The 12,529-nt window shown below is 59.7% G+C and overlaps 1 protein-coding gene across 1 annotated transcript in view; it reads left to right on the top strand.

Annotated features, from left to right (window-relative positions):
- wdr97 (WD repeat domain 97) overlaps positions 1-12,529 on the top strand; it is a 229,449-nt gene that overhangs the window by 75,038 nt on the left and 141,882 nt on the right. The window contains exon 8 of the mRNA XM_072507945.1: positions 4,916-5,152. Coding sequence (XP_072364046.1) covers positions 4,916-5,152 — 237 coding nt within the window. The remainder of the gene's footprint in view (positions 1-4,915; positions 5,153-12,529) is intronic.

Raw genomic sequence — 12,529 nt, 5'->3', positions numbered from 1 at the left:
ACAGAAAAAAATCCCTTATGGAAAAGAACGCCCAAGTTGGTCTAGGAACAATCAACAAATCATTCCAGGATATACCGAGCCCGCCCCAGCCCGCCCCAGCCCACCCCAGCCCGCCCCAGCCCGCCCCAGCCCGCCTCAGCCCACCTCAGCCCACCTCAGCCCGCCTCAGCCCGCCCCAGCCCGCCCCAGCCCACCCCAGCCCGCCCCAGCCCACCTCAGCCCACCCCAGCCCACCTCAACCCACCCCAGCCCACCTCAGCCCACCCCAGCCCACCCCAGCCCACCTCAGCCCACCTCAGCCCACCTCAGGCCGCCTCAGCCCACCTCAGCCCACCTCAGCCCACCCCTGCCCACCCCTGCCCACCTCAGCCCACCTCAGCCCACCCCAGCCCACTTCAGCCCACCCCAGCCCACTTCAGCCCACCTCAGCCCACCTCAGCCCACCCCAGCCCACCTCAGGCCGCCTCAGCCCACCTCAGCCCACCTCAGCCCACCTCAGCCCACCCCTGCCCACCCCTGCCCACCTCAGCCCACCTCAGCCCACCCCAGCCCACCCCAGCCCACCCCAGCCCACTTCTGCCCACCTCAGCCCACCCCAGCCCACTTCAGCCCACCCCAGCCCACCTCAGCCCACCTCAGCCCACCCCAGCCCACCTCAAAGAATAAAGAACAAAGAAATGTACAGCACAGGAACAGGCCCTTCGGTCTTTCTGGACACTTCCTGGGTCCGTATCCCTCTATTACCATCCTATTCATGTATTTGTCAAGATGCCCCTTAAACGTCACTATCGTCCCTGCTTCCACCACCTCCTCCGGTAGCGAGTTCCAGGCACCCACTACCCTCTGTGTAAAAAAACTTGCCTCGTACATCTACTCTAAACCTTGCCTCTCTCACCGAGTTTATTCAACCGCTCCTCATAGCTAATGCCCTCCATACCAGGCAACATTCTGGTAAATCTCTTCTGCACCCTCTCTAAAGCCTCCACATCCTTCTGGTAGTGTGGCGACCAGAATTGAACACTATACTCCAAGTGTGGCCTAACGATGGTTCTATACAGCTGCAACATGACTTGTCAATTCTTATACTCAATGCCCCGGCCAATGAAGGCAAGCATGCCGTATGCCTTCTTGACTACCTTCTCCACCTGTGTTGCCCCTTTCAGTGACCTGTGGACCTGTACACCTAGATCTCTCTGACTGTCAATACTCTTGAGGGTACAATTATGAAATGTGCACAAGGATAAAATAAAAGATTAAAAAACACACAGAGCCAGAGCTTGTGAAAACACAGTTGCTCCCACAGTCTCATCACTTTGTTCTGTTCTTTGTGTTGCTTATTTCAGGGTCGTAGTGTTCGCAAAGATCACAAATAGCTTGAACTTAAACATATTTATAAATTTATTAACACTACTAACTTGGATTTGACACGTACTCCTAAAGAATACACAGTTGATTACTAACATTTAAACTACACTCCACTACAGCTAATCTCAATACTGATATAAACTATGATCTGCTCTCACACTATCTGTATTTCTGACTCTCTCTAGCTAACTCCTGCACACACTCTCCCACAAGGGTTAGCATCACTGCCTTATATACTTGTAACTGTAGATCCCTCTAGTGGCTACTCTAGACACTTCATTAACAGTTGCAGTTCTGACAGTTATGATAATACCACACACGTGACCCCTGTGGGGTCAAATTTAATCAACCCCAAAGTCCATCAAGTTGATTGTGTGCAGCTTTCCTGAGAGATCCAGTGAAAGCTATTGGAGCAGCACCGATCACAGTGAGGTGGATGAACCCAGGCAGGAACCATCCCTACCATTTCCCGGGCTCCTTAATCCTCCCAGCTCTCAGTCTCGCTCCTTAATACCTCCTAGCTCCGCTCTCAGTCTCACTCTTTCTCTCGCTCCTTTACCCTCCCAGCTCCGCTCTCAGTCTCGCTCCTTCCCTCGCTCCTTAATCCTCCTAGCTCCGCTGTCAGTCTCGCTCTTTCTCTCGCTCCTTTACCCTCCCAGCTCCGCTCTCAGTCTCGCTCCTTCCCTCGCTCCTTAATCCTCCCAGCTCCGCTCTCAGTCTCGCTCTTTCTCTCGCTCCTTTATCCTCCCAGCTCCGCTCTCAGGCTCTCTTTCTCTCGCTCTTTTACCCTCCCAGCTCCGCTCTCAGTCTCTCTCTTTCTCTTGCTGCTTTATCCTCGCAGCTCCGCTCTCAGTCTCACTCTTTCTCTCGCTCCTTTACCCTCCCAGCTCCGCTCTCAGTCTCGCTCCTTCCCTCGCTCCTTAATCCTCCCAGCTCCGCTCTCAGGCTCTCTTTCTCTCGCTCCTTTATCCTCCCAGCTCCGCTCTCAGGCTCTCTTTCTCTCGCTTGTTTATCCTCCCAACTCCGCTCTCAGTCTTGCTCTTTCTCGCTCCTTTACCCTCCCAGCTCCACTCTCAGTCTCTCTCTTTCTCGCTGCTTTATCCTCGCAGCTCCGCTCTCAGTCTTGCTCTTTCTCTTGCTGCTTTATCCTCGCAGCTCCGCTCTCAGTCTGGCTCTTTCTCTTGCTGCTTTATCCTCGCAGCTCCGCTCTCTTTCTCTCGCTCCTTTATCCTCCCAGCTCCGCTCTCAGTCACTCTCTTTCTCTCGCTCTTTTACCCTCCCAGCTCCGCTCTCAGTCTCGCTCTTTCTCGCTCTCCTTTACCCTCCCAGCTCCGCTCTCAGTCTCGCTCTTTCTCTCGCTCCTTTATCCTCCCAGCTCCGCTCTCAGTCTCTCTCTTTCTCTCGCTCTTTTACCCTCCCAGCTCCGCTCTCAGTCTCGCTCTTTCTCGCTCTCCTTTACCCTCCCAGCTCCGCTCTCAGTCTCTCTCTTTCTCTCGCTCTTTTATCCTCCCAGTTCCGCTCTCAGTCTCGCTCTTTCTCTCGCTCTTTTATCCTCCCAGCTCCGCTATCAGTCTCTCTCTTTCTCTCGCTCTTTTACCCTCCCAGCTCCGCTCTCAGTCTCGCTCTTTCTCGCTCTTTTATTCTCCTAGCTCCGCTCTCAGTCTCGCTCTTTCTCTCGCTCTTTTATCCTCCCAGCCCTGCTCTCAGTCTCACTCTTTCTCTCGCTCCTTTGCCCTTCCGGCCGTGCTCCCAGTCTCACTCTTTCTCGCTCCTTTATCCTCCCAGCTCCGCTCTCAGTCTCTCTCTTTCTCTCGCTCCTTTATCCTCCCAGCTCCGCTCTCAGTCTCTCTCTTTCTCGCTCCTTTCCCCTCCCAGCTCCGCTCTGTCTCTCTCTTTCTCTCGCTCCTTTATCCTCCCAGCTCCGCTCTCAGTCTCTCTCTTTCTCTCGCTACTTTACCCTCCCAACCCCGCTCTCAGTCTCGCTCTTCCTCGCTCCTTTACCCTCCCACCTCCGCTCTCAGTCTCACTCTTTCTCTTGCTCCTTTATCCTCCCAGCTCCGCTCTCAGTCTCACTCTTTCTCGCTCCTTTCTCCTCCCAGCTCTGCTCTCAGTCTCTCTCTTTCTCTCGCTCCTTTACCCTCCCAGCTCCGCTCTCAGTCTTGCTCTTTCTCGCTACTTTACCCTCCCAGCTCCGCTCTCAGTCTCGCTCTTTCTCTCGCTCCTTTACCCTCCCAGCTCCGCTCTCAGTCTCACTCTTTCTCTCGCTCCTTTACCCTCCCAGCTCCGCTCTCAGTCTCTCTCTTTCTCGCTACAGTTCGTTCTGGATACTCTGCACGTGCTGTCTCCCTGAGTGTGTCTGGTAGCAGGTCTGTCCTGGTCCTCCTCTCCAGCCAATACTGACCACCGGGGGTCGTGTCTGTGCTTTTATATCTTTCTGTCATTGGTTGTGGTGTTGCGTGTTCTGATTTGTCTGTTGGTGTGTCTATCATGATGTGTGTTTGAATATCATGACAGCCACATTATCGGAAGGATGTGACTGTACTGGAGGGGGTGCAGAGGAGATTCACCAGAATGTTGCCTGGGATGTAACATTTCAGTTACAAAGGGAGGTTGGATAGGCTTGGGTTGTAATGGTGGATTATGAGGGACATGGACAGGGTGGATAGGGAGCAGCTGGTCCCCTTAGTTGAAGGGTCGGTTACGAGGGGGACACAAGTTCAAGGTGAGTGGGGGGGGGGGGAGATTTGGGGGAATTTGAGGAAAAACCTTTTTACCCAGAGGGTGGGTGACGGTCTGGATCGTGATGAATGGCGGAGCAGGCTGGAAAGGCCCAAAGGCCCCCTCCTGCTCCTATCTTCTATGTATCTATGTATGTAACACAGCCACACAGTAACCGTTTGGAGGTTAAGCAGTGAGGTCGGCTGAGGACCAGGGTTCACAGTGTCATTCAAGGGTCAGCAACCCACGCTGGGGGGTCAAAGGAAGAATAGGTGGCAGGTTCATAGATTATCATAGAATTTGCAGTGCAGAAGGAGGCCATTCGGCCCATCGAGTCTGTACCAGCTCTTGGAAAGAGCACCCTACCCAAGGTCAACACCTCCACCCTAGCCCCATAACCCAGTAACCCCACCCAACCCTAAGGGCAATTTTGGACACTAAGGGCAATTTATCATGGCCAATCCACCTAACCCGCACATCTTTGGACTGTGGGAGGAAACCGGAGCACCTGGAGGAAACCCACGCACACACTGGGAGGATGTGCAGACTCCGCACAGACAGTGACCCAAGCCGGAATCGAACCTGGGACCCTGGAGCTGTGAAGCAATTGTGCTATCCACAATGCTACCGTGCTGCCCCCACGATGTGTGGGAGGTAGGTAGTGGATAGGGGAGCAAGGTGGAGGCTTAGGATAGAGGAACTGAATCAAGACTTTCCCACTGATCTAATCGGCAACAAGACTCTGCATCGGAAGGCGGGGATGAGGAAAAGGTCGATAATTTGTTGAAATGAAAGTTTCTCCTTGAATTGACAGTCCGGCTTCCTGTTACAGGCGAGGACAATACAATCAAGGTGTGGCGGGTTTTCCCGTATGCCCAGGAATCCCTCAGCCTCTTGATGAATTTCTACAGCGCCCATTCTGCCACCCACCTTTGCATAATAAAGAGCATGTTTGTGGCGGCGCTGCAGAATCCCTCCTGTGCCGTCCATGCCATCGTCCTCTACGATTTGAGGAAGAAGATTCGCAAAGACCACCATCCAGACGATGACCACAAGGAGGAAATTACAGGTAAGAAATACACATTGGGCCATTGGGAGGTTTAAATACACAGTCCCCATCAAACATTCCCAGGACAGGTACAGCATGGGGTCAGATACAGAGTAAAGCTCCCTCTACACTGTCCCCATCAAACACTCCCAGGACAGGAACAGCACGGGGTTAGATACAGAGTAAAGCTCCCTCTACACTGTCCCCATCAACACTCCCAGGACAGGAACAGCACGGGGTTAGATACAGAGTAAAGCTCCCTCTACACTGTCCCCATCAAACACTCCCAGGACAGGTACAGCACGGGGTCAGATACAGAGTAAAGCTCCCTCTACACTGTCCCCATCAAACACTCCCAGGACAGGTACAGCACGGGGTCAGATACAGAGTAAAGCTCCCTCTACACTGTCCCCATCAAACACTCCCAGGACAGGTACAGCACGGGGTCAGATACAGAGTAAAGCTTCCTCTACACTGTCCCCATCAAACACTCCCAGGACAGGTACAGCACGGGGTTAGATACAGAGTAAAGCTCCCTCTACACTGTCCCCATCAGACATTCCCAGGACAGGTACAGCATGGGGTCAGATACAGAGTAAAGCTCCCTCTACACTGTCCCCATCAAACACTCCCAGGACAGGTACAGCACGGGGTCAGATACAGAGAAAAGCTCCCTCTACACTGTCCCCATCAAACACTCCCAGGACAGGTACAGCACGGGGTTAGATACAGAGTAAAGCTCCCTCTACACTGTCCCCATCAAACACTCCCAGGACAGGTACAGCACGGGGTCAGATACAGAGTAAAGCTCCCTCTACACTGTCCCCATCAAACACTCCCAGGACAGGTACAGCACGGGGTCAGATACAGAGTAAAGCTCCCTCTACACTGTCCCCATCAAACACTCCCAGGACAGGTACAGCACGGGGTTAGATACAGAGTAAAGCTCCCTCTACACTGTCCCCATCAAACATTCCCAGGACAGGTACAGCATGGGGTCAGATACAGAGTAAAGCTCCCTCTACACTGTCCCCATCAAACACTCCCAGGACAGGTACAGCACGGGGTCAGATACAGAGAAAAGCTCCCTCTACACTGTCCCCATCAAACACTCCCAGGACAGGTACAGCACGGGGTTAGATACAGAGTAAAGCTCCCTCTACACTGTCCCCATCAAACACTCCCAGGACAGATACAGCACGGGGTTGGATACAGAGTAAAGCTCCCTCTACACTGTCCCCATTAAACACTCCCGGGACAGGTACAGCACGGGGCTAGATACAGAGTAAAGCTCCCTCTACACTGTCCCCATCAAACACTCCCAGGACAGGTACAACACGGGGTTAGATACAGAGTAAACCTCCCTCTTCACTGTCCCCATCAAACACTCCCAGGACAGGTACAGCACGGGGTTAGTTACAGAGTAAAGCTCCCTCAATACTGTCCCCATCAAACACTCCCAGGACAGGTACAGCACGGGGTTAGATACAGAGTAAACCTCCCGCTTCACTGTCCCCCATCAAACACTCCCAGGACAGGTACAGCACGGGGTTAGTTACAGAGTAAAACTCCCTCTACACTGTCCCCATCAAACACGCCCAGGACAGGTACAGCACGGGGTTAGATACAGAGTAATACTCCCTCCACACTATCCCCATTAAACACTCCCAGGACAGGTACAGCACGGGGTTAGATACAGACTAAAGCTCCCTCTACACTATCCCCATTAAACACTCCCAGGACAGGTACAGCACGGGGTTAGATACAGAGTAATACTCCCTCCACACTATCCCCATTAAACACTCCCAGGACAGGTACAGCACGGGGTTAGATACAGAGTAAAGCTCCCTCTACACTGACCCATCAAACACTCCCAGGACAGGGACTGAACGGGGTTAGATACAGAGTAAAGCTCCCTCTTCACTGTCCCCATCAAACACTCCCAGGACAGGTACAGCACGGGGTTAGATACAGAGTAAAGCTCCCTCTACACTGTCCCCATCAAACACTCCCAGGACAGGTACAGCACGGGGTTAGATTTTGAGTAAAGCTCCCTCTACACTGTCCACATCAAACACTCCCAGGACAGGTACAGCACGGGGTTAGATACAGAGTAAAGCTCCCTCTACACTGTCCCCATCAAACACGCCCAGGACAGGTACAGCACGGGGTTAGATACAGAGTAATACTCCCTCCACACTATCCCCATTAAACACTCCCAGGACAGGTACAGCACGGGGTTAGATACAGACTAAAGCTCCCTCTACACTATCCCCATTAAACACTCCCAGGACAGGTACAGCACGGGGTTAGATACAGAGTAATACTCCCTCCACACTATCCCCATTAAACACTCCCAGGACAGGTACAGCACGGGGTTAGATACAGAGTAAAGCTCCCTCTACACTGACCCATCAAACACTCCCAGGACAGGGACTGAACGGGGTTAGATACAGAGTAAAGCTCCCTCTTCATTGTCCCCATCAAACACTCCCAGGACAGGTACAGCACGGGGTTAGTTACAGAGTAAAGCTCCCTCTACAGTGTCCCCATCAAACACTCCCAGGACAGGTACAGCACGGGGTTAGATACAGAGTAAACCTCCCTCTTCACTGTCCCCATCAAACACTCCCAGGACAGGTACAGCATGGGGTTAGATACAGAGTAAAGCTCCCTCTTCACTGTCCCCATCAAACACTCCCAGGACAGGTACAGCACGGGGTTAGATACAGAGTAAAGCTCCCTCCACACTATCCCCATTAAACAGTCCCAGGACAGTTAAAGCACGGGGTTAGATACAGAGTAAAGCTCCCTCTACACTGTCCCCATCAAACACTCCCAGGACAGGTACAGCACGGGGTTAGATACAGAGTAAAGCTCCCTCTACACTGTCCCCATCAAACACTCCCAGGACAGGTTACAGCACAGGGTTAGATACAGAGTAAAGCTCTCCCTACACTGCCCCATCAAACACTCCCAGGACAGGTACAGCACGGGGTTAGATACAGAGTAAAGCTCTCCCTACACTGTCCCCATCAAACACTCCCAGGACAGGTACAGCGATATGGGCGGTGTGGACAGTCTGGGCGGTGTGGGCGGGCGGTGTGGGCAGTCTGGGCGGTGTGGGCGAGCGGTGTGGGCGGGCAGTCTGGGCGGTGTGGGCAGTCTCGGCGGTGTGGGTGGGCAGTCTGGGCGGTGTGGGCAGTCTGGGCGGTATGGGCGGGCAGTCTGGGGGGTGTGGGCAGTCTGGGCGGTGTGGGCGGGCAGTCTGGGCGGTGTGGGCAGTCTGGGCGGTGTGGGCGGGCAGTCTGGGTGGTGTGGGCGCGCAGTCTGGGCGGTGTGGGCAGTCTGGGCGGTGTGGGTGGGCAGTCTGGGCGGTGTGGGCGGGCAATCTGGCGGTGTGGGTGGGCAGTCTGGGCGGTGTGGGCGGTGTGGGTGGGCAGTCTGGGCGGTGTGGGTGGGCAGTCTGGGCAGTGTGGGCGGGCAGTCTGGGTGGTGTGGTTGGGCAGTCTGGGCGGGTGTGGGCAGTCTGGGCGGTGTGGGTGGTGTGGGTGGGCAGTCTGGGCGGTGTGGGTGGGCAGTCTGGGCAGTGTGGGCGGGCAGTCTGGGTGGTGTGGTTGGGCAGTCTGGGCGGTGTGGGGCAGTCTGGGTGGTGTGGGCGGGCAGTCTGGGCGGTGTGGGCGGTGTGGGTGGGCAGTCTGGGCGGTGTGGGTGGGCAGTCTGGGCGGTGTGGGCGGGCAGTCTGGGCGGTGGGCAGTGTGGGCAGTCTGGGTGGTGTGGGCGGGCAGTCTGGGCGGTGTGGGCGGTGTGGGCGGGCAGTCTGGGTGGTGTGGGCGGGCAGTCTGGGCGGTGTGGGCGGGCAGTCTGGGCGGTGTGGGCGGGCGGTGTGGGTGGTGTGGGTGGACAGTCTGGGCGGTGTGGGCGGGCAGTCTGGGCGGTGTGGGCGGGCAGTCTGGGCGGTGTGGGCGGGCAGTCTGGGTGGTGTGGGTGGACAGTCTGGGCGGTGTGGGCGGGCAGTCTGGGCGGTGTGGGCGGGCGGTCTGGGCGGTGTGGGCGGGCAGTCTGGGCGGTGTGGGCGGGCAGTCTGGGTGGTGTGGGCGGGCAGTCTGGGCGGTGTGGGCGGGCAGTCTGGGTGGTGTGGGGTGGTGTGGGTGGGCAGTCTGGACGGTGTGGGTGGTGTGGGTGGGCAGTCTGGGTGGTGTGGGCGGGCAGTCTGGGCGGTGTGGGCGGGCAGACTGGGCGGTGTGGGCGGGCAGTCTGGGTGGTGTGGGTGGTGTGGGTGGGCAGTCTGGACGGTGTGGGTGGTGTGGGTGGGCAGTCTGGGCGGTGTGGGCAGTCTGGGCGGTGTGGGCGGGCGGTGTGGGCAGTCTGGGCGGTGTGGGCGGGCAGTCTGGGCGGTGTGGGCAGCCTGGGTGGTGTGGGTGGGCAGTCTGGGCGGTGTGGGCGGGCAGTCTGGGCGGTGTGGGCAGTCTGGGCGGTGCGGGCAGTCTGGGCGGTGTGGGCGGGCAGTCTGGGCAGTCTGGGCAGTCTGGGCGGTCAGTCTGGGTGGTGTGGGTGGGCAGTCTGGGCGGTGTGGGCGGGCAGTCTGGGCGGTGTGGACAGTCTGGGTGGTGTGGGTGGGCAGTCTGGGCGGTGTGGGCGGGCAGTCTGGGCGGTGTGGGCAGTCTGGGCGGTGTGGGCAGTCTGGGTGGTGTGGGCGGGCCGTCTGGGCGGTGTGGGTGGGCAGTCTGGGCGGTGTGGGTGGGCAGTCTGGGCGGTGTGGGCAGTCTGGGCGGTGTGGTTGGGCAGTCTGGGCGGTGTGGGTGGGCAGTCTGGGTGGTGTGGGTGGGCAGTCTGGGCGGTGTGGGCAGTCTGGGCGGTGTGGGTGGGCAGTCTGGGCGGTGTGGGCGGGCAGTCTGGGCGGTGTGGGCGGGCAGTCTGGGCGGTGTGGGTGGGCAGTCTGGGCGGTGTGGGTGGGCAGTCTGGGTGGTGTGGGTGGGCAGTCTGGTCGGTGTGGGTGGGCAGTCTGGGCGGTGTGGGCGGGCAGTCTGGGCGGTGTGGGTGGGCTGTCTGGGTGGTGTGGGTGGGCAGTCTGGGTGGTGTGGGCGGGCAGTCTGGGTGGTGTGGGCAGGCAGTCTGGGCGGTGTGGGCGGGCAGTCTGGGCGGTGTGGGCAGTCTGGGCGGTGCGGGCAGTCTGGGCGGTGTGGGCGGGCAGTCTGGGCGGTGTGGGCGGGCAGTCTGGGTGGTGTGGGGCGGGCAGTCTGGGTGGTGTGGGCGGGCAGTCTGGGCGGTGTGGGTGGGCAGTCTGGGTGGTGTGGGTGGGCAGTCTGGGCGGTGTGGGCGGTGTGGGCGGGCAGTCTGGGTGGTGTGGGCGGGCCAGTCTGGGCGGTGTGGGCGGTTTGGGCGGGCAGTCTGGGCGGTGTGGGCGTGCAGTCTGGGCGGTGTGGGCGGGCAGTCTGGGCGGTGTGGGCGTGCAGTCTGGGCGGTGTGGGTGGGCAGTCTGGGCGGTGTGGGTGGGCAGTCTGGGGCGGTGTGGGCAGTCTGGGCGGTGTGGGTGGGCAGTCTGGGCGGTGTGGGCAGTCTGGGCGGTGTGGGCAGTCTGGGTGGTGTGGGTGGGCAGTCTGGGCGGTGTGGGTGGGCAGTCTGGGCGGTGTGGGCGTGCAGTCTCGGCGGTGTGGGTGGGCAGTCTGGGTGGTGTGGGCGGGCAGTCTGGGCGGTGTGGGCATTCTGGGCGGTGGTGGGCGGGCAGTCTGGGCGGTGTGGGCGTGCAGTCTGGGCGGTGTGGGTGGGCAGTCTGGGCGGTGTGGGCGTGCAGTCTGGGCGGTGTGGGTGGGCAGTCTGGGCGGTGTGGGCGTGCAGTCTGGGCGGTGTGGGTGGGCAGTCTGGGCGGTGTGGGCGTGCAGTCTGGGCGGTGTGGGTGGGCAGTCTGGGCGGTGTGGGTGGGCAGTCTGGGCGGTGTGGGCAGTCTGGGCGGTGTGGGTAGGCAGTCTGGGCGGTGTGGGCAGTCTGGGCGGTGTGGGCAGTCTGGGTGGTGTGGGTGGGCAGTCTGGGTGGTGTGGGTGAGCAGTCTGGGCGGTGTGGGCGGGCAGTCTGGGCGGTGGTGGGCGTGCAGTCTGGGCGGTGTGGGTGGGCAGTCTGGGTGGTGTGGGTGGGCAGTCTGGGCGGTGTGGGCAGTCTGGGCGGTGTGGGCAGGCAGTCTGGGCGGTGTGGGCAGTCTGGGCGGTGTGTGTGGGCAGTCTGGGCGGTGTGGGTGGGCAGTCTGGGCGGTGTGGGCAGTCTGGGCGGTGTGGGTGGTGTGTGTGGGCAGTCTGGGCGGTGTGGGTGGGCAGTCTGGGCGGTGTGGGCGGGCAGTCTGGGCGGTGTGGGTGGGCAGTCTGGGCGGTGTGGGCGTGCAGTCTGGGCGGTGTGGGTGGGCAGTCTGGGCGGTGTGGGCAGTCTGGGTGGTGTGGGTGGTGTGGGCGGGCAGTCTGGGTGGTGTGGGCAGTCTGGGTGGTGTGGGTGGGCAGTCTGGGTGGTGTGGGTGGGCAGTCTGGGTGGTGTGGGCGGGCAGTCTGGGCGGTGTGGGTGGGCAGTCTGGGTGGTGTGGGTGGGCAGTCTGGGTGGTGTGGGTGGGCAGTCTGGGCGGTGTGGGCAGTCTGGGCGGTGTGGGCAGTCTGGGCGGTGTGGGTGGGCAGTCTGGGCTGTGTGGGAAGTCTGGGTGGTGTGGGTGGGCAGTCTGGGTGGTGTGGGTGGGCAGTCTGGGCGGTGTGGGCAGTCTGGGTGGTGTGGGTGGGCAGTCTGGGTGGTGTGGGATGGCAGTCTGGGTGGTGTGGGCGGGCAGTCTGGGCGGTGTGGGTGGGCAGTCTGGGTGGTGTGGGTGGGCAGTCTGGGTGGTGTGGGTGGGCAGTCTGGGCGGTGTGGGCGGGCAGTCTGGGTGGTGTGGGTGGTGTGGGCGGGCAGTCTGGGCGGTGTGGGTGGGCAGTCTGGGTGGTGTGGGTGGGCAGTCCTGGCGGTGTGGGTGGGCAGTCTGGGTGGTGTGGGCGGGCAGCCTGGGCGGTGTGGGTGGTCTGGGCGGTGTGGGTGGGCAGTCTGGGCGGTGTGGGCAGTCTGGGCGGTGTGGGCAGTCTGGGCGGTGTGGGCGGGCAGTCTGGGCGGTGTGGGCAGTCTGGGCGGTGTGGGTGGGCAGTCTGGGTGGTGTGGGCGGGCAGTCTGGGCGGTGTGGGCGGGCAGTCTGGGCGGTGTGGGTGGGCAGTCTGGGTGGTGTGGGTGGGCAGTCTGGGTGGTGTGAGCGGGCAGTCTGGGCGGTGTGGGCGGGCAGTCTGGGCGGTGTGGGTGGGCAGTCTGGGTGGTGTGGGTGGGCAGTCCTGGCGGTGTGGGCGGGCAGTCTGGGCGGTGTGGGTGGTGTGGGTGGGCAGTCTGGGTGGTGTGGGTGGGCAGTCT

This window comes from Scyliorhinus torazame, chromosome 6 (assembly GCF_047496885.1).
Source record: "Scyliorhinus torazame isolate Kashiwa2021f chromosome 6, sScyTor2.1, whole genome shotgun sequence".
In the NCBI taxonomy this organism is placed as follows: domain Eukaryota; kingdom Metazoa; phylum Chordata; class Chondrichthyes; order Carcharhiniformes; family Scyliorhinidae; genus Scyliorhinus; species Scyliorhinus torazame.
The sequence above is the reverse complement of the archived record's forward strand: the minus strand, read 5'-3'. Positions and strand labels throughout refer to the sequence as shown.